Source organism: Nematolebias whitei, chromosome 15 (assembly GCF_014905685.2).
Source record: "Nematolebias whitei isolate Nwh7 chromosome 15, NemWhi1, whole genome shotgun sequence".
Taxonomy (NCBI): domain Eukaryota; kingdom Metazoa; phylum Chordata; class Actinopteri; order Cyprinodontiformes; family Rivulidae; genus Nematolebias; species Nematolebias whitei.
Genome location: NC_056512.1, coordinates 45,014,860 through 45,035,221, shown reverse-complemented (window position 1 = coordinate 45,035,221; position 20,362 = coordinate 45,014,860). Strand labels below are relative to the sequence as shown.

Here is a 20,362-nt window from a genome sequence, read left to right as displayed (position 1 = left end):
TTGACCTGCCATTGTGTATCTGTTCCTACCAAAACCAGCCGGTCGAAGCAGATGGTCCTCTTGTCCTGATCCTGGTTCTGCTAAAGGTTTCTTCCTCATGAGGGAGTTTTTCTTTCCACTGTCGCCTTCATGCTTGTTCAAGATGAGAGTTCTGTGATGGAGTTAAACGCGAAGCTGCTCCTCACATAAATAATGTTGTTAACTTACTTTTAACGTCTTTGAATGTTTCTGTGCAGTGCAAGGAGATGGCTTCTGTTGTGACTTGGCGCTTTATAAATGAACTGAACTGCCTGTTTTTATCTTCGTACAGTTCTTTTTTGGGTCTGATGGGTCTTGTCGTCATAAAGCTCCTGTTTAGTCTCATCTGTCCAAAGGATTCAAAGTAATCTATCGTACGCACCACACATGAAACTGTGCACAGGGTCCCAGTTACATCCAACAAAAGTATAAGATGTAAAAGAAGAACAGTAATAAGATCTAAGATGTGAAATAAGAACAACGTTAACTAGAATTATGCGCTCACTAGTGGCACAAAAACAATACGATACAAAGGACATTCTTCACAAGGTTGTGGCTTGTCATGCATTTTGACACATCTGTTCTTGAGTCTTTATGATTGTCTTTCAACACAGATGTCCTCGTCTCAGACACGAGTCCACTTTGACTCAACGGTGACCGATCAGACACTGAAGAACTGAACTTGGAGTTCACCGATAACATCAGTGGAAGTTGTTCTGGCTCTTCGGTTACCATTTGTTTGATCTTTTCATGTTGTCATCAGTTTATCTCTTGCAGCCACGTGCAGGGAGCTTAAACTGAACATCAATAATCTGCTTTTTATGCTGATTTCATTCTATGAACTCTGTGATCAGCGTGTTCATGATCCCAAGCAGCTGAGTGTTCGCAGCCACACTTTACAGGCAGACTCACTGATTACAGCAGTGAAGACACCTGTGATGACCATTACAGGACACACCTTACTTTAACATGACCTCACCGTCATCATCCTTTTTCTCAAAACCAGTTGATTATTTTAAAACAATTCTGCTAAAATGAAGTTCATCAGCAATGATTGATTCCCATTAGTTCATTTTCAGTATTTTTTTTTAATGAGCTTGTCAGTTTTTAGTGACTTTTGTCTTTAAATAATTTACTCGCATCTGCTTGAATGTTTTCAGGTTTGTTGCAGTATAAGTCTAATAAATACTAAAGCACAACTAATGATTAAAAGCCTGTGTTTGTGTACCTGCACCAGTAAGCTCCTCTCGTTTGTCACCACTTGCCAGCTGGCTCGCGCGCGCTGCGTCCTGTGAGAACTCATTGGTTTCCTGCGCTGCGCGTCAGGCGCAGGAGGGGGCTGGTCCTGCTGGGGAGTTTATTCATTGCCCTGAATGTTTGGCTGCAGTCAAACACAAGTCACTGCGCCGACTGGGAAGCATCGTCTCACCTGGATTACCTCCCAGTGGTTCCAGTTCCAGTTGGCTCGAGCCGACTTGTTTTTCCAAAGATGCGCGTTTTTTCTTGAGCGGACCAGAAACTCGTCTCTCTCGTCTCTTTTACATCTTTGAGGAAAAACAGCTGTTTAGTTTTCAAGGCAGGACTTTGATGCCAAACTGAGAAACAATGAACAAGAACGGAATTGTGACAGAAATCCACACAAGGATAAGGAAAGATCCCTTCGCGACCAGTTACGAGCTGGTGGGGAAAGAACTGGGCAGGTTGGTTTTCTTTTTCTCTCTTCCAGAAGAATGTTTTTCTAATCCTGAGCCATTCGTGTAATCATATTAGATTTACTCTCTGCACGTGTCTGGGAAGCCTGTTAATTGAACATTTCCAATCCTGCATTCCTCTCCGCGGAGCGGCGGCGCTTGGCACGCGCAGTGCGCAACCGTAATGCGCTTTTGTGGGTTTTTTGGTTTAAATCTTCCCAATCAGTTTTGTTTTCGTTGTAGAGATTTGATTTAAAAACATGTTTGCCACAGATTACGTAAATGATTAAACTTTTAAATGGTTCAAAAATCTAATCTCACCTGACTGTGTGGATAAACTGGAAACACTGAAAACATCACTTTCATGTGAAGCAGCTCGTGCCGTTTCTGTTGAAGCCCACGTTTTTGTAGTAATGGAAGTAAACCAGCTGATGTCATGAGTAAATAAATGTACAAATTTAGGTTGGTAAGTAGTTCTACTGTTGTGGCATGCTGCAGCCTGCAGACAGGACGATTTCAATGAGACTCTCTGCTCTGAGCATTTTTTACACCACATTTCTTTGGAGATCTGATCAAATGGCCTTTGTCATCTACAATCAGCCACCATTGTGTCTTTTGCCCTGAACTATCTCTAACTTTAATGTAATTTAAGGTGATGTCAAACTTTTTCACAGAAACCCTTCAAATTGAGATAAATGAGGCCTTTAATTGCTGTTTGTTTGTCTCGGCTAATTCTGCATCTGTCCTAACGATCCCACTTTAACTTAACTTGTCTGAGTCCTTTTAACTTTGTGAAAATCTTGACGGGGTCACCTGTCACTTTATAGGCTTCAATAATAATTAAAACTGCAGTAATTCTTCCTTTTCCCATGATCCCCCCCCAACAACATCCTGAGATCAGGCCTCACTAATCACATTAGGTGGAGGAATGTATGCAGCGCTGCACGGCAGGAAGTCAGGTGTAAAGTGTGCACATCTAGCCTGTTGGTGCCAGTTTGATTCTTCCTGCAGTTACTTCCTGGTAACCATCTCCACTCATGAGACGTACTGGTTTTATTTGTAAAGCCTTGTCTTCAGTGTCATGCTTTGTATTCTGAGCCGAGCCCCCTGTCAGAAGAATGTACAGGAAATTCTGTGGCCAACTCGAAAGCAGGAAGAGGAACTTGCGCTGCGGTGCTCAGTCCATCTGTCAAACTGGCAAATAAGAGCAGCGAGAGCCGTCACATCTCATTGCACACCAGACGTGAGTCGGTGCCCTGCTGAGGGAGACAAAAACTCCACAGGAAATGCATTTCTCAATGAAATTATCGTCGTTTCAAGAGCAGGAAATGATTTGGCCTCATTTCATAGTAGAGTTGATCAATAGTGGACATAAAGTGCATTTTAATCTGAAAATAGGTAACATTCTTGAGGGGTTCATGCGAGAGCGAGCCTCTGTATCAGAGTAAACTAAAGGTTTCTGTTTAAAATATTCCCCACAGCTCCGTGCATCTGAAACGTGTGGAGTGTGAACATGGCCAGCTGGAAGATAGTCTTGTTTAGTGACCTCCGACCTGTAGCAAACCCTTTGAAAGAGCCTCCTGTTGCTCCTTTATGTCGTCCCCAGTCATGTCTTTTCACACCATATGTAGCTCCCAGCCCACAAATCTGAACTTGGCTAATTAAGTATGAAAAGGCTGTGACGGCTTTTGCCCTTTTCACGCCAAACAATGAGTGTCACCATTTTGCAAAAAAATAAGTGAAATTGCAGGGGAGAATCTGGGCCTTGCGGGAGCAATCGGAGCCAAAACGGAATCGAACTCGAGCCAGAACAGTTGCTGTGTTTGGTCACAGTCACTTCTTTGCAGGTACAATCTGGGATTCAACTTGCACCACACTGACTGGACCTTTTATGATGTGGGGATTACAGGAACAGCTCTAAATTAGTTTAATAAAATCACATTTATCAGAAAGATTCCAGTTTGTAAATGTAAATAATAAATGTTCATCATACACCAAAGTTAGTCATGGAGTTCCTCAGGGTTCAGTGCTTGGACCAAAACTCTTGGCCTTTTTATATATATATATATACTTCCATTAGGTAAAGTAATTAAAGAGTGTGGGTAAATTTTCATTATGCTGATGAAACACAGTTCTATTTGTCCATGAAACCCAATGAATCCAATCATTATTTATATATGAATGGTTTCTGCTCAGTGCCTTCTCTTGTGATTTGGCGATATATAAATAAACTGAATTGAATTCAGATTTCCTTTAGATTCTTTCTACCCAGTTCTTCTTCATGTGCAAACTACAAAACCTTTTTAGTGTCCAATTTTCCAAGCTGCTCATGTTCCAGCATAAGTGAAGCGGCAGACCCCCTGCCTGGTGCAACTAGCCACAGTTAGGTGGGTGGTCTTGGTTTGGAGGCTGCCGTGTTTAGCTGACTGGTCAGCTTTTGTACGACTGTCAAAGGACAATCGGTCTCTGGCTAACAGTCTGGGCGGAGGCGTCAACACAACTCCATTTGTCCCTGCTGCTGTCAGCTGTGGAGAAAGGGAAGTGGACCAGGTCTTATTATCAGTGTGGGAGGAGCAGCTGGCGATTATGTTTGTGTGACACTCGGTGGCAATTTTGCACACATCGGACATCCTGTCCGCACCCACGGCTGACCTTTAACACCTCCAATGAATTCATCCTTGTTGATCCATAAAAAGGAATGGAAATGATGGGCTAGTGAAAGGAAATGCTCTTTTTTCCAATCTAGTTTTTACCAAGAAATCCCAACAGCCAAGTCGTTGTATCTTTTTGTTTTTTCTTGACCTATAAAGTGATAAAACTCTTATCAGGTCCATGCTCAAGTTTAGTAGCTTTTACAACCAGTGACAGGCTTATCTGCCTCCTTCCAGCCCCTCCTGGAGGTTAAACACATAGGAGGGAGTGGGGAAACTGTCAGTTAAATGGGTGTTCATAAATGATGCCATTCAATCCTCTTATCTCTGTCGTATTCCATAACTGACCCTTCAGAGGTTGGCAGGCGTTTTGTATTGATTTGCAAACAGAACGTTGGTTCAGATCATTTTCCAATACTTCAATGATTTAGGTTACATTTAGTAGGTCGAGCAGCAAAATCTGTCCCATATTTCTGAAAAGCCAAAGATTTGGTTGTAATTTCAGCCTCCTCTCTGATCACACGCTCAATTTATTATTATTTTTTCTTGTTTCGTTTCCCAGGGGAAAGTTTGCAGTGGTGAAGAAGTGCCTTGAGAAGGCAACAGGGAAGCAGTTTGCTGCCAAGTTCCTGAGAAAGAGACGAAAGGGAGCGGACTGCCGCATGGACATCTTGAACGAGATCGCTGTGCTGGAGTCAGCCAAGGCCAACCCCTATGTGGTGGGACTGCATGAGGTCTACGAAACCAGCTCCGAAATCATCCTCGTTCTGGAGTGGTGAGTCGTGAGAAACTTCTCCAAAACATCCCAGAGGGAACATAAACGCTGCTTTAGTCAGACTTTTTATATATATATATAAATAAACAAACAAACAAACAGGGCTATACCTGTCTTACATTACTACTGATTGTTTCATAAACTCGGCCTTAAATGGAAATTCTCTCTGTGGTGGTTTCTGCTCAGTGTTGCTTCATCACCTCAATTTCTCGTTAGGCTTTCTGACAGGAACTGTGACTTCAAACGCCGCCGAGACCAAAACTGCAAACTTCCCTAAAATGTTCATATCGGGCTACAAATTAGTCACTGAGATGATGCGTACTGATCAGAGCTGAAGGGAGTGTGCTGCTGACTTGGACTGCACAGGTGAAGAAGCTGAGCTGTCTGGCTATGGCCCGTGGAGTATTAACATGATGCAACAAGTAAATGCTCTCTGACTAGCAAGATGACGTGGGTTAATTAAGATTTGGAAAGACCACTTTACCCCTACTTGCCTTGATAAATATAATATAACAGTGCAGTTATGCTTGAATCATATCACTAAACAGTCTCCTTCAACCTAGCTCTTGCTAATCTTCCTGACATCGACTGTTTCTGCAGAACAAAAGGGGATGCCTGCGTTTGACCCTGTAAGTAAAGTGTGAAAGAGGAAATGGCACCACAGCTCAACCCTGCAGAAAAAAATAACGAGGTCGGTCAATGTGGGTCCCCTTCCTGGACATGAGAAATGAGTTTGGTCAAGAATTATTGCACGTCCCAAAAGCTGTAGAAACACTCATGATGAAACTCGTAAAGCGGCGCCTCTAAAACCGTCTGACCTCAGCCCCGAGTTTTAAGAATTGCAAACTATTTTCCATTTCCTGTGGGTTTGAATGCAAGCGGCGAGCGAGGCTCCCAAAACTAGCACAGCACTGCGCTGGTATAATGTGTCATGAGCGAGCGTATACACTTCATAGCCACAACCACATCCTCATCAGTGTCAGAGGAACGACAGAAGCTGAATTGTGATCGTCTCAAAAGTGCAGCTCCAGTGTGCGTCGGTGCCACAGAAAGCTCCAGCGTAATGACTGGTTCCAGAGGAGATCACAGATGAGAAATGATTCACCTCTGAGTCCTGATGGGTGCTTTTCCGTGCTCTAACAGTCATAGTGAAGTTTACCATGAAGAAAAGTTCACAAAGATAGTTATGTGGTTAAATGCACAGCAGCTTCAGCTAAAGCAACAAGTATTTTTTTACTTATTGTAACAGCCTGAGTGCGTTTTTTTTCTTGCAAAGCATGGCCGTGTTTTCTTTCAGTCTTCCTTTAATTCCTGTTTAGCGTGCCTGACAAAACCCTGACCTCATTAGGGTCCAGTTGAGCAAAGCATTGTCTGGTAAATCCATCCAACTGTAAGGTTATCCTTGGTGACACTCGCTGCTTGGCAGGGTGCCGCGGTTGACGTAAATGAGCACCCTGTTTGGTGGTCAGCCAACAAGGGCTTTGAATAAATAGCATTTCCTGCAGATACACCGTTGTTTACGTAAAGAGAAGTTTCTTTACTGTTTCTCTTTAGTTTATTCTTGTGGATCGGTGCAGCCGTTCTGAAATTTATTTTTGGGAAAGGTGGAGAGCACGGCGGCGATGTTTAAACTTCAGAGACGTAATTAATGTCGATGTTCTCTCGGATGACTTTAAACTAAATTGACTTCATCAAGTTTGTAAATTCCTGAAGTGTTCACTGCTGACAGCTTAATGATGGGACTGAAACACTTAGTCCTTCTAGGCCTCTGACAGGCGCAGTAAACGCTTGCAGGTGACGTTAATGTTGACAAATTAGTTTTGACGACTGTGAATTAGTGAGACTTTGACATTAAAGTCAAATTTAAACGACCTTGCAGGACTGCATGCATGTTTTTAATTTCCTTGTGAAAATTTAACGGCTTGAAAAAGTGCATATTGTCTGTTTGCTGTAGATTTGCATTACTGTATTTTCCAGCCTATAAGTCGCAGTTATTCTTGCATACTTTGCATGCCCTGCGACTTGTACACTGAAGCGACTTATTTATGTTTTTTATCCCGTATTTATAAACCAATTTTTGGCTGAGATATGATCGTTTTCATTAATTCTGACATTTAAAACCTAAAACACTACAATTTTCAGCCACTAGATGGCACTTGAGTAGTAAGGCACGCCATTGTGTCATGTAATGGGTAAAAGTGGCTATTAATGACACAATCGGCTTGCCATAGCCTGCTAACGTCATCTGCTTGGAGCAAACGTCAAATTGGCTTCATTTCGCTGCACCGCCCCGGCAAAATTCAGCTGATTTGACCGCCAAAGTGCATTTATTAAGCAAAAGTTAGATTGTGACACGTCTTTCCTATAATTCTGAGCAAACAAATAATTATTTTTAAGTGTTTAACAAGAATTTAACAAGAATAAAGTCCTCCCCGTGCACGCTCCTGCGGCCGCCATTTGACAGCCAATCGGTTTTTGGCACAACACCGGCCCACATTTCCTGGTGGTCAGCGGTGACGCATAATAGATGCGACGTATACGGCGAAGCGACTTATTTATGTTTTTACCGCTTTATTAGACATATTTGGATCGGTGCGACTTATAAGGCGGTGCGACGTGTACGGTGGAAAATACGGTACTATGATATCTAATGCTTGAAACTCTTGAAGAGCAAGAACAAATAAGAAGCTCTGTTTAGGAATATATCTGGCAACAAACAAGTTATTTCTACGGCTGAGGTTGGTTTAAAAAAGGAGACGTGAAACTGGAAGGTGCTGGTTATGTAACGGTCATGCCCACGGCCTGGTCACAAAGTCGTCATCTGAGGGTTTAAAAAAAAAAAGATTGTATGCTTTCTAAATCCTCCACACATGGTTGTAGGTTTTTTTTTTTTATGGGATGAACTGTCGGCTTCAGGCACTGATCTGACGGATATGGGGGGGCATCAAACATAAATCCCCCTTGTCTCCACTTTACTTAACTGTGTTACACAAGAGCAGCAGGATCAGTCAGGAATCTGGCTGCTTTCCATTTTAAAATCAGAATTCAACATTGACTTGAGCAGAATTCAACAAACTGGTTAATCCCTTCTGATCAAACGAGTATGAATTAACAGACTCACGAGGTGTTTTGTTCCCAACTTAACACTGACCCTCCCCTCTAATTTCCTGTTTCCTTTAGAAAAGCTTTGACTGGAGTACATTTCATTTCCCTCCTGTATTGGAGAGTCCAATTGTCTCATCAGGTTGAAATAGACCTTATCTGATTTATTTTGCTCAAGCAGCCGTTCTTATCTCTGTAATACTTCTTTGAAAAGAAAGGTTCTTTCACAGGCGGGGTGCCTAAAATTATATTGATTTATGTTTGACTTGCGTGCATGTGTAGATGTGGACGGACTTTGTTCCTTTCGGGACAAAGTAGACTACCGAGGAAACAACCTGTTACATAATTTTAAAGAAAGTGGAAGTTTTTTGGGGGTTGAGAAGTAAAAACTGTATAAGTAGTATTTGTTGTTGTCAAATCGTGATTCAGACCGAACAAACTGAACGTTTATTAATTTTGAGGTGCAATTTATGAGAATTTCATCATAAAAATGAAAAGTAAACTCCTCTAGATGGCTTCTTTGCTGTTTTTTTTATTCCTTCCTGTGTTTACTTTGCAGCGCTGCCGGCGGCGAGATCTTCGACCAGTGTGTGGCCGATAACGACGAGGCTTTCACAGAGAAAGATGTAATACGACTAGCCAAGCAGATCCTGAACGGAGTGGCCTTCCTGCACCGAAACAATGTGGTTCATCTGGATCTAAAAGTAAGGACACGGTTTGTATGACAATGGAGGACAATTCATTCCCTCGAGGGCTAGACTTGGAGATGTTATGCAACCAGAGCCCGTTTAGTGTGTCCCGACCCTGTTCCCACGAGGAGTCAGTTTGTATACAGACCTGACGGAGATATCATGTTTTTTTAGCGAGGTTTCTTAGAATCTCCAGAATAAACAAAGTGTCTGGTTTCTCTTTACACATCTTGAGCAACATAATAGATTAAATAATCCATTCTAAAGCCCCAAATTCTGTGTTAATATCATGTGGTATGCTCTTTAGGTGGCTTTAAGATGAAGATGTCAATCAGATGTTGGTGTTCTTGTGGTTTGAAAGATAATATTTCATTTTATTTTTTTTTAGATTCATAGATTGGATTTTCTCTTGTTTGTCTCAAACGGGATTAGGTAATCTTGTCCAGAAATAAACTTTTTTAGGTACGCTTCAATTTTTTCTGGCATTAATCGGGCCATCCAAGCAGTTTAGGAGCACGATGGAGACCTTCCCATAATTTGCTCAGAGCGTCTACCTTTTAAATTGACCAATGAAGCCAATAATCCCCTCAGAACTAGATATATTCAATGTGTAGTTATCGATTTAAGACGTTGCTTAGCTTGAATTATTTATACACATTGAGTAATCTGCCTGCAACTAATACATTTGGACTTCTTCTCCAGCCTCAGAACATCTTACTGACCAGTGCCAGGCCTCTGGGCGACATTCGGATCGTTGACTTTGGCTTGTCCAGACGCATGGACAGCATCACAGAAGTCAGGGAGATCCTGGGTACCCCAGAATACGTGGGTAAGTTCTGCCTTTTGGCTTTTAAAATCCCCGAACCCTGTTTCTTTTCAAATCGAGCGTTCTGTTTCATGTCTGACTGGGTCCATGTCTCTTTTGCAGCACCAGAAATCCTGAGCTACGAGCCCATTAGCACTGCTACAGACATGTGGTAGGTGTGCTACTTTTGTCCTGTCTTCATGCAAACTTGTTCAGCAGGATCGTTACCTCTGGGAACAGAAGAGAGACAACAGTTCCCAAACATGTAGAAATATTTCATGTCTAGACCTTTGACCACAAGATAATCGTTGCTTCATACCTTCCTATTATTGACTGACAACAGCTTAGTGGATGTTGTTACAGTGTCTCAAAACGGTTTTCAAAGATCTCGTTGCCCATAACATTCTTCTTCGTCTCATTCTGTTAGGAGCATTGGAGTACTGATCTACGTCATGCTGACGGGCGAGTCGCCCTTTCTAGGTGACAACAAGCAGGAGACGTTCCTCAACATCTCCCAGGTCAACGTAGACTATTTGCAGGACACGTTTGAAGGGATCTCTTCCCTGGCTGTTGACTTTATCAAGTCACTGTTGGTGAAAAACCCCAGGTGAGGATCTTTACTGGAAAGACTGTGATGATCTGATATTTTATTTTAGCGCACACACCAGCAATGCTAGCATCGGCAGCACCAAAAGGTGATTCACACACCAAGGATGTGGGTCACATTCACAGCAGCCGGAAGTACATCCGCATAAATGAGTGTGTGGCAATAAGATTTACGTCATTTTAGCAAGAAATCGCTTCCTCTTTATCAACTGGCAACTGTAAGCTGGCCTTACTTAAAAAGTTCAATCATATCCGAAGTGATGTTCTAATAGTTATCAGCCATGATTCAGCTCTTGCATGGCCAGCCACTAGCCGAGCCTTTGCAAAGACATTTGCCTCTTTCTCTATAATCCCTACACTGTCACTGCTCATAATGTGCTAACTATTGATGGCTATTTGTCAGAACATGACTTCAAAGATCACTATCCCGTTAAAGAATGTATTTGGACATTAGATCAAACACCCTTGCATGTGTGACTGTGTTTGGAGTGGAAAAAAGGATAATAATCGTGGCTAATTTCACTCTGGCTCTAATTTTAATAACCTGCTGCAGAATTGAAGCCCCATTTTGTAACCACAGTGCGTCTGAAAAGTAGCCACAGTCTCCAGCCAGTATCATTTAATCGCAACAAATTAGTGGTAGCTTTGGAAGACGGCAAAATTTCCCAGGGTTCCTGGTAATCAGTGAGAAGAGCAGGAGCGAATATCTTCAACTTAAACGTGCTGTTTTTGTGGTTTCACGAAGCCAAGGGTGGAAAAGAAATATGGCAGACCTCTAGGAGAACTGATCGAACTGTAAAGATCCAAGCAATCCGATGGTTGTGTAAACTCTTGGGGAATTTCCACTCATCCGCTGTGTTATTGTGTTTGTATGTGCAGGAAGAGAGCCACTGCAGAAGAATGCCTCAATCACTCCTGGCTGAACCCGCATCCCCACTCCCACCCACACCTCCACATGAGGTCCTCGTTGGACGAGCACGAGATGAGCCAGTCCGAGTCGGAGCCCGAGAGCCCCGCTTCGTCCCCCGAGCCGGGCCTAGTCGTCGGACCTTACCTCATATGTCCGAGGAAAGGCGAGCTGAAGGCGGGTCGCGACGCCTTCGCTTTCGGCGAGACCCCGTTCCTCACACGGCCTGAAATACCGCAGGGGATGATCTGCTGACCCACACTGTAGTAGTAGAGACTCGATGAATTCAAACTCAACGGAGCAGATGCTGGGAGCCAGTGAAGCCCGCAGGTTCTGGTTTCCTCCGGAACCAGGACCGTGCTCTGTGGCTGCTTTCTGCCAGGCTGCCTTTACTGCTGTGACGTCTTTGAGCTGAGCTACTTGTGGTTTGATACCTCCATGGATTTGAACGTTTGCTACTCTGTGCTCATTTGAGCATTTGCACGGGTGAAGTATGAAGATTGAAGTAAAAATAAAAAAGTGGGATATGATGCATAAAGACTTTGCTGCACGACTGCACTGCAACAGAAGTGAATAGGGTTCAGCTTAACTCTGTTTAGTTCCCTTCTGCACTGATGTCTTTTCACCCCGTTAGCCTATTGAGCTGGGTTTCAAAGTAGAAATGGGAATACTTAGAGAAAAATAACTCCATTTATTAAATAACCTGTACATACTTTCAAAGATGGCTCCATTTTTAAGAAAGGAATGACGACAGAGTGCAGCGCGTATGCTGAAGCCAGATACGAGACGTCTCACTGTTTTATATGTTTATTTATGAGTTGTATCATCTCTGCTACATAATGTTTAAAGTCACAAATGCCTTCGTATAAGGTTGGTGTAGTAGCATTCTTTATTTTTTACGGACAATCTTGAGCACTTTGGATTTAGTTATTGGTTGTCTGGATAAGTTTGAAACTAAAGGTTCATGAAGCGTAGTACTGTACAGAACTGTCCTCCATCACCCAAACACCACGTATATCTAGTTTTCCCCCTAATCTGCGGTAATGTTATAATCTTAACTTTTGATTTGTTGGTTTTGTTGTTGGTTATTGCACAAGTTGCACAAATTTTTTTCTTTAAACTTAATTACAAGGTTGCCTCTAAATTTCATCCTGTTCAGTTGCAACATCCATATCAGGAAACCATGGGGTGGTAGAAGCAGCAGTTCGGTTTTGTTGCTTGGTTTGTTGTGGAGACAACAGAGTGTCGTGATAAATCCACGATGCTTGCCTTCAGATTCTCAGAAGTGGAGAAACTAAAGAGAAGTACTGAAATGTATATTGTGAGTTAGTACCGAGAAGAATCTGACTTTTTTTTAACCAGTGTATTGATGTTCAGATCAACACATTCTGTCTTTTTGTACGTTAACTTTTACTCCTGTTGGATTCTGCTCTTGAATTTCAGGAAGGTTTGCACTCGTCCTTGTGGACATCGTGTTAAAATAAATGTTTATGGAATGCATTGCAAAATGTAACAAAGAAAAATACACGTGCTTTTCTATCAAACTGCCGTCTCTGTGATTATTTATTTTATTTTTATTTTTTTCTATAGACAGAAAAACTCTAAGAAAGTTCAAAGTTCATGCTCAATAATCCAAGTAAATAAATCTAACAGTCAAGTCCGGTCCTCTGGAAGATTACTTTGTGCTGAAACATTTAGTTTTTCATCCAAAGGACTTCATCAGTCCAAGGAGCTGCAACAAACTCAAGTCTTAAAAGGACCTTCACATAGTGGGTTGACCAGTTTGATGGTGCTCAGATGGTCTCTGGAGTCCGCCCTCTCTCCCGCTGACTCATCTGAGGCAGCCATGGCCAAAGTGGTTCAAAACATCAAAGTTCATGCTCGGTAATCCAGGAAAAACATCCAACAAAGTTAAGTCACACTGAGTTTGTTGTGGATCCTCGGATTGAAGTCTTTCAGATGAAGGACGAAACATTTCAAGAAAAGGAACCAGACTTTAACTTTGTTGGATCACTAAAATTATAGTTTTTCCCAACCCCACAAAAAACCCCACAAGCAAAACATTTTGTTTTTGGTGGAGGGCAATAAAATTCAGTTCAGTTTATTTATATAGCTCCAATTCAAAACAAAGTTGTCTCAGGACACTGAACAGAAACATTCACATACATGAAAAAAAGGCCAGCGGTAGTAAAGTTCTCTAAAGAATCCTGCAGACTTGTTGAGTCTTCACTTCATCCCAGTCTCCCATCCTGAGCAAGCACAGTGGCAACAGTGGAAAGGAAAAACCCCTTTGAACAGGAAGAAACATCCAACAGAACCAGGCAGAAAAAGAACAAACGAGCGGCGTATGTGTAGAATAACCCACCAACACATGTACAGTAGTCCCTCGCTACTTCGCGGTTCATCGCAGACTCCCTCTATCACGGTTTTTCAAAATAAGAGTGGACATGACACAACTGGCTGATTGATGGACGAGCCGCACGATCGGCATGGGCTTTTTACTTAAAATGAATTATTTAAAATTATTTGGCACCTCCTGCACCTTTGTGCACCCCACACTGCAAAATAAACTTCATCCTGCAGCTGATCAGCTGTTCTCTGTGCAGAGCGAAGAAGTGGGCGTGGCCAAGAGCGCTTGCAGGTGAGAGCAGAGGAGGCAGAGAGATGAAATCATGACATGCTGTGCTCTTTTAGAGAATTTAGAGTTTAGAAACATTGTTTGGAATATTGCAAGTGTAGGAGAAGGGTTTAAAACGCCTTACATGTACATATATATAGCAAACAAGGAGAGAGCGTGCTGGTCTGGTTGCAGAGGTCTGGATGGACTGACTCCTTTAAAGAAACTACTAAAATAAACTACTGTACTACTTACTACTTGTACATCGCGGTTTTTCACTTATCGTGGGTCTTCAGGGTACGGATCCCCCGTGATAAACGAAGGACTACTGTATTTAATGAAGCATCAAACATTGAGAAGGATTGTGCTTCCATGGATCTGAAATGGTGCAAAGCACTGAAACAACATGGATCAGTAAAATTTAAACAAGCAATAAACATAAAACACATAATGAAAGTTAAATAAAAAAAGAACCAAACAACCTCAAATTGTGTAAAACGGTTGTCTCGTAAATAAGAACAAGTCAAAGTAAGACAAGACTTTAAAAATTAAAAAAGTCAATTAGTAAACTCAAACCTTGTCTCATTTTGCTTAAAGCTAATGGTAAAATGCAGCTGTTTTATTTTTTTCTGATATATTTTAAAGCTTGGATCCTAAACTAAAGCAGAAGCATCTGTTTTTCATGTCAGCGTGTCTATTTACAGAAACCGAGTATCGTAGAGAGAAAGCAATTCTCTTGGGCCTGTCCATAAATATCCAGCAGCCTTTCTGAACAGGAAATACCAGCATCCAGTAAAGAGGAAGTCAGGGGAATACTTTCCAACTAGTAAAGTTTCTTGCTCTTTCATGCTCAGACTCCTGTCCTTGTTTACTGGTGTCAGGTTAAACAATATTCACCAGTATACTGGATTCTTGCTTTAATGTGTTTTTCCTCTGGTCCTCAGCGCTGAGCTGGTCCAGCAGCAGACAAGGAGAGAGCGGGACTTCCTGCAGGGTGCTGGTCTGGTTGCAGTGGTCTGGATGGACTGACTCCTTTAAAGAAAACCCTGCTGCTGTGTGGAGCTGAGGAATGTCAGAAATGCTCATAACTAGCTTCCTTTCTTTTTTCAAAGCCTCTCTCCTCCGTCTTCCCTGTGAACTTTTTCTCAGTGGCAGCTCTTTTTTTTTTTCCATTCTGCAGCCAACATATTTATACACGCTGATAAAAGTCCTCTTTCTTAGCGGGACTTTGATTTAGTGTGACCAATAGAAAATTATTTAAGAGAGCAGACAGTTTGTGTGACCGACTAACTCATGAGTGTGCTGCAAAAACTGGACTCTTGGCTCACAGAGACCCAAACAAATACACAAAGGCACCAAACAGAAGCCTAACCTGCTCCATTCAATCTCTTTTTATGATCATTGTCTGCTTTTTCTTGTCATACTTCTGGGTACGTATTCTATTATTCTTTCTCAGCCACTTGTCTTAAAGCTATTGGAAAACATTTTGAGAGAAAGATCACGCTGTGAGCCTGGAAGTTGACAACGTGGCTAACAAACTACTAGCATGATGTAGTCCGCCTTGTATTTGTACTAACCTTCAGATGGTTGAAACTGACAGGAAATCTGCTAAAACTACTCATTTTCATTGTTGGTAATTATTTAAATACAATTCAGTTTAATTTCAGTTTTGGTCAAAGCCTGAAAGAGCCGCTGCAGAGGGACCAAAGAGCCACATGTGGCCCCAGAGCCGCAGGTTGCAGACCCCTGATCTAACTGATCCACTTTTGGAGTCAACCTAATTCAAAATAGCCTCCAAAGCTAACTCGCATGGAAGATTTGACAATTGTTTCATGACGGATGTCCTTCCTGACACAACCAGAGGTCGAACCCAAAGCCTCGGGATTTGGAAACCGAGGCCCTGACCATCACTGCCGTAATCCTCTCGAACTTAAATGATCTTAACGAACACAACGATGGTTAAAACTGGGTTGATTTTATAGATATTAATCTAAAATATGATGTGGGAGTGCTCTGTTCCATTTACCTAGACTAAACTCATATCTGGTGTCGGACCTGACCCAGTTGGGTACCAGAACCAATCAGTAGAACTTGCTAATCATTGTGCTCAGTGACCAGGCTAATTCTAGTAGCGACGCAGGTCGATGACAATGGATTTCTCTGCATTCTGTGCACTCCAACAATATTAACTGTCTGTGTGTGACTGAGATAGAAGTAAAAATAAAACGTGAAAAACCTTGAAATGTGCTGTTCACAGCTGCCCCAAAATCCTATTATGACTGTGACTGCAGTCCGTGTGTTTTTGTAAAATACTTCATCAAATTCAAATATTACACGAGTCGTGGGTAAATGGGGATAAAAAAATGTACAGGGAAATATTGCTTTGGAAACAAATGTGACAACTTGTAAAAGTTTGAATGAACATTTTAAAACTCAAAAAACACACATGCTCTCACTAACAGTTTTGCCGGCAGCATTTTTGATGGGGGGGGGGGGGTCATGGAAATGTAAAGCTGTTGTTCAACCACAGTTCATAAATGTTTCAAACATGGGAATTCTAGAATCTGACCTGCTTATAGCCCCCAGTGCTAAAACTGGCTCTTGGCTTGAACAACATGGTGGCCACTAGTGTCAGAAGCATTTGTAATGTGGTGGTGGGGGGGGGGGGGGGGACACACTGGGCGGGGGTCTGGGGCTCCTCCCCCAGAAAATTTGGAATAAAGTACTCTAGATGCTATTTCTTGCATTCTGGTGTATTTTAACAGCTTGTTAAGCATCTATGTTTACCTTCATGAGCAAACAGTTGATTCAATAACTATTTGAGAGTTAATGACACCAAAAAAAGTAGCCTGACCAACAGCTCTCCTTGTGTGAATAGAGCACGCTCCGCTTCTCTCATGCATCCTAGATGGAGCGCTCCGCTTTACATTACAAGTTAATTTATTAATTAGTAAACGCTTTGTTCAAAATCTGTTTAGTGTTAACTGATCATAACAAACAAAGACTAAATATATGCAACCAGAAGTTACAACATATATCTACATATAAAACACATAAAACAAAGCACAACTAGCTTTAAGCATTAACCTTTAATTTAACCATTAAACATACAATGTAATTATGACAGAAAATGGAGGATTTACCTGAAGTTACCTTCGTACAGATGAACATGTGGTACTTCCTGTTTATAACTGTTGTACATTTTTCCAAACTTGGTTTTGTTTGTGAAATGTAATAAACTGTATTACATCCTCTAAACTCTCAGGATAACATGAGTTTGAATTACATCCCCCCACTAACAACATTTAATTATTTTTCCAAATCTCTCTGACCACAAAGCATCCGTAAAGCAAAACTCTGACAATGTTGTCGGAGAAAAAGGGGGTGGAGCTTCTGCAAGTAAGGTGTTTACTTTCGGGACAACTTGAGGACAGCGATTGGTCGATTGCTGACGAGCCTAATGGATTGAGTGACAGGTGGCGTTAAAGATCCAACTTGTGAAAAACAAATCATCGATTTTACTCGTCCGTTTAAAAGTGTCATTTATTCCAAATATATTCAATATTTTGGGGAATTTAAGGTTTGAGAACTGAGTTTTCTTACAAAATCGTAACAATGGTTTTCTTGGGGCGGTTGTGGCTGAGCGGTTAGAGTAGTCGTCCTCCGTTGCAAGAGTTGGTTGGGGGTTCGATTCCATGCCGAAATGTCCCTGGGCAAGACACTGAACCCCTCACTGCCTTTGATGTGTGTCTCATCGGTGCATGAATGTGATAAAGCTCTGATTCTTCTTTGTAAGGATCTAGTATAGAGCTGTATGAATGAGTAAATGAGGCACAGCTTGTTGTGTAAAGAGTTTGAGTATTTGATAAGATAGAAAGTTGTTGTATAAGTACAGTCCATTTATCATTTAAAGTTTCACGGGTGCTAAGTTAAAATTTAGGGGTGCTTGAACACCCCCTCAAAAACGGCTAAATCGCCACTGGTTTCAAATCTATTGCCATAACATAATATTCTTACATGTGCGAGTTACACGTGAGCTCTTTAAATTACTAAGTGATTTTATGAGAAAACAAGATGTGAAGGTTTACATTTCACAAGATAAAGCATTAAAATAACACACAGTCCAAACCATAAATGATGTTTGATCTAGCATGCTTAATCTTCTTTTACTTAAAAAAATATATCAATATTAGCTGTGCAAGGCAAAGTTTCAACAAGGCTTTGCAAAAATTATTAATGGTAACTCATAAACTTGTTCTAGCCTACCTGCTGGATCCACCATAACCTGTTTGTTACATAACGAAGGTGTTTTCCCAGTTCCAGGAACAGTTTTACCTCTCACTGTCTGCTCTGGACGTCACGCTCAGCCTCACTATCTCCAGATCAGTTTTCTGTGCACCAGTTCTCTCCCTCGCACTTTCCATGAAGGGCCATTCGTCAACACTTCCGTAACCTCTGCAAGCCTATTTTTACAATAAGTTTTATTATTAATTTTGACGTCTCTTCTGCTCATTGACTGTTTTACAGCCCTGACGAAGCAATAAATACGATTTCTCCTCATTGCGTATTTTGCTCCTGCTGCTATTCTGAAAATTGATTTATATTTCCACAACAAACCAATAAAATATTTGCTCGCACTAAAATAAAAAAGCAGGGGATAGTTGGATCACTGGATGTACATCTACTAACTTTAGAGTTTAACTCAAATGATGGTCGTCAACCAACTGCCTCAGAAAACACAAAAATGACAAACTGAGTGAGTCTTAAAGATATTTAACTCGTGTTTGGTGTGGTAGTACCTGAGAGTCATCCCCAATTACATACTCTGAACGGGATATCTGGTAATATTGCATGAGATTGTGTATAGCAATATTTTCAAGTCAAAATGGCAACAACTTGATCATTTCTCAGCCTGAGGTGATCATAGTTCAAAACTCTGACATTCCTTCCAGTCAGCACGTCAGCATTTGTTAATCAAAATGACTTCTTATCACTACGTAAGATCAAAATAAAACTAAAATAAGTTTAAAAAAAGTGTTTTACCATTAGGTTTGTTTGCTGAACATTTAGGCAAAAAACAAGATAAAGCGTTTGACTGGACTATCTGGGTCACTTTTTTAAATGAGTCGGTACAACATGAGGTGCACACTGCGCATGCTGTAACACGATCCAAGCTGCTTTATTTTAATTGAAGATATGATTTTTATATTTCTTCTAAATTAGACTCTCCCATAAGAACTTCTCTCTGAATCTCCAAACTGCAAATGCTATCTACTGCAGGTAAAATACTGACAACTCATGGGTAGTCTATACAGCCCACAGTCTAAAAACAGCTTTATGACGGGGGTGGGCAACTTGTTTTTTTTCACAGCCGACCAAATCAAGATATTTAAAACAACTGAAGGTTCTGCAGAGAGAATTGGAAAATAAATATTCTTGAAGACAGATAATCTGGAATATTTATTTCAAGCTTTTTCTTGTGGTAGCATAGTTAGCATGCTTGATTAAATAATGTCTCCCCAGTTTTCTTTAGGAATATGAACTGCTCTTGTGACAAAATATTTGTTAGCTTAACTATGCAACAAAATAAATCCATCCATCCATTTTCTTCCACTTATCCGGGGTCGGGTCGCGGGGGTAGCAGCCTAAGTAGGGAGGCCCAGACTTCCCTCTCTCCAGCCACTTGGTCCAGCTCCTCCGGGGGAATCCTGAGGCGTTCCCAGGCCAGCCGAGAAACATAGTCCCTCCAGCGTGTCCTGGGTCTTCCCCTGGGCCTCCTTCCGGTGGGACGTGTCCGGAACACCTCACCAGGGAGGCGTCCAGGAGGCATCCTAAACAGATGCCCAAGCCACCTCAACTGGCTCCTCTCGACGTGGAGAAGCAGCGGCTCTACACTGAGTCCCTCCCGGATGATCGAGCTTCTCACCCTGTCTCTAAGGGAGAGCCCAGACACCCTGCGGAGAAAACTCATTTCGTCCGCTTGTATCCGAGATCTCGTTCTTTCGGTCACAACCCAAAGCTCGTGACCATAGATGAGGGTGGGAACGTAGATCGATCGGTAAATTGAGAGCTTCGCCTTTTGACTCAGCTCTCTCTTCACCACGACAGACCGGTACAGCGCCCGCTTCACTGCAGACGCTGCACCTATCCGCCTATCGATCTCACGCTCTATTTTTCCCTCATTCGTGAACAAGACCCCAAGATACTTGAACTCCTCCACTTGGGGCAGAACCTCCTCCCTGACCCGGAGAGGGCACTCTACCCTTTTCCGGCTCAAGACCATGGCCTCGGATTTGGAGGAACTGATCTTCGTCCCGGCCGCGTCGCATTCGGAGTGGTTCGTAACAAAATAAATAAAAAGGGAAAATCTATGTTTGCTTTTTTTAAGTTTCACTGTAGTTCTTACGGTGGTCGACAGGCACAAACACATAACGGCTAAACAAATCACAAACACACAAGCGATGCAAACTCCAAAACACAAAATGGGGGCTGAGACTGTGT

The 20,362-nt window shown here is 41.9% G+C and overlaps 1 protein-coding gene across 1 annotated transcript; it reads left to right on the top strand.

Moving 5' to 3' along the window:
- The first annotated feature begins 1,409 nt into the window (after window positions 1–1,409).
- On the top strand, window positions 1,410–12,281 carry stk17al (serine/threonine kinase 17a like). The gene is given in 7 exon segments (XM_037688752.1): window positions 1,410–1,718; window positions 4,923–5,135; window positions 8,797–8,941; window positions 9,629–9,755; window positions 9,855–9,903; window positions 10,159–10,338; window positions 11,217–12,281. Coding segments are annotated over 7 exon segments (1,110 nt in total). The 5' UTR covers window positions 1,410–1,605; the 3' UTR covers window positions 11,500–12,281.
- The last annotated feature ends 8,081 nt before the right edge of the window (window positions 12,282–20,362 follow it).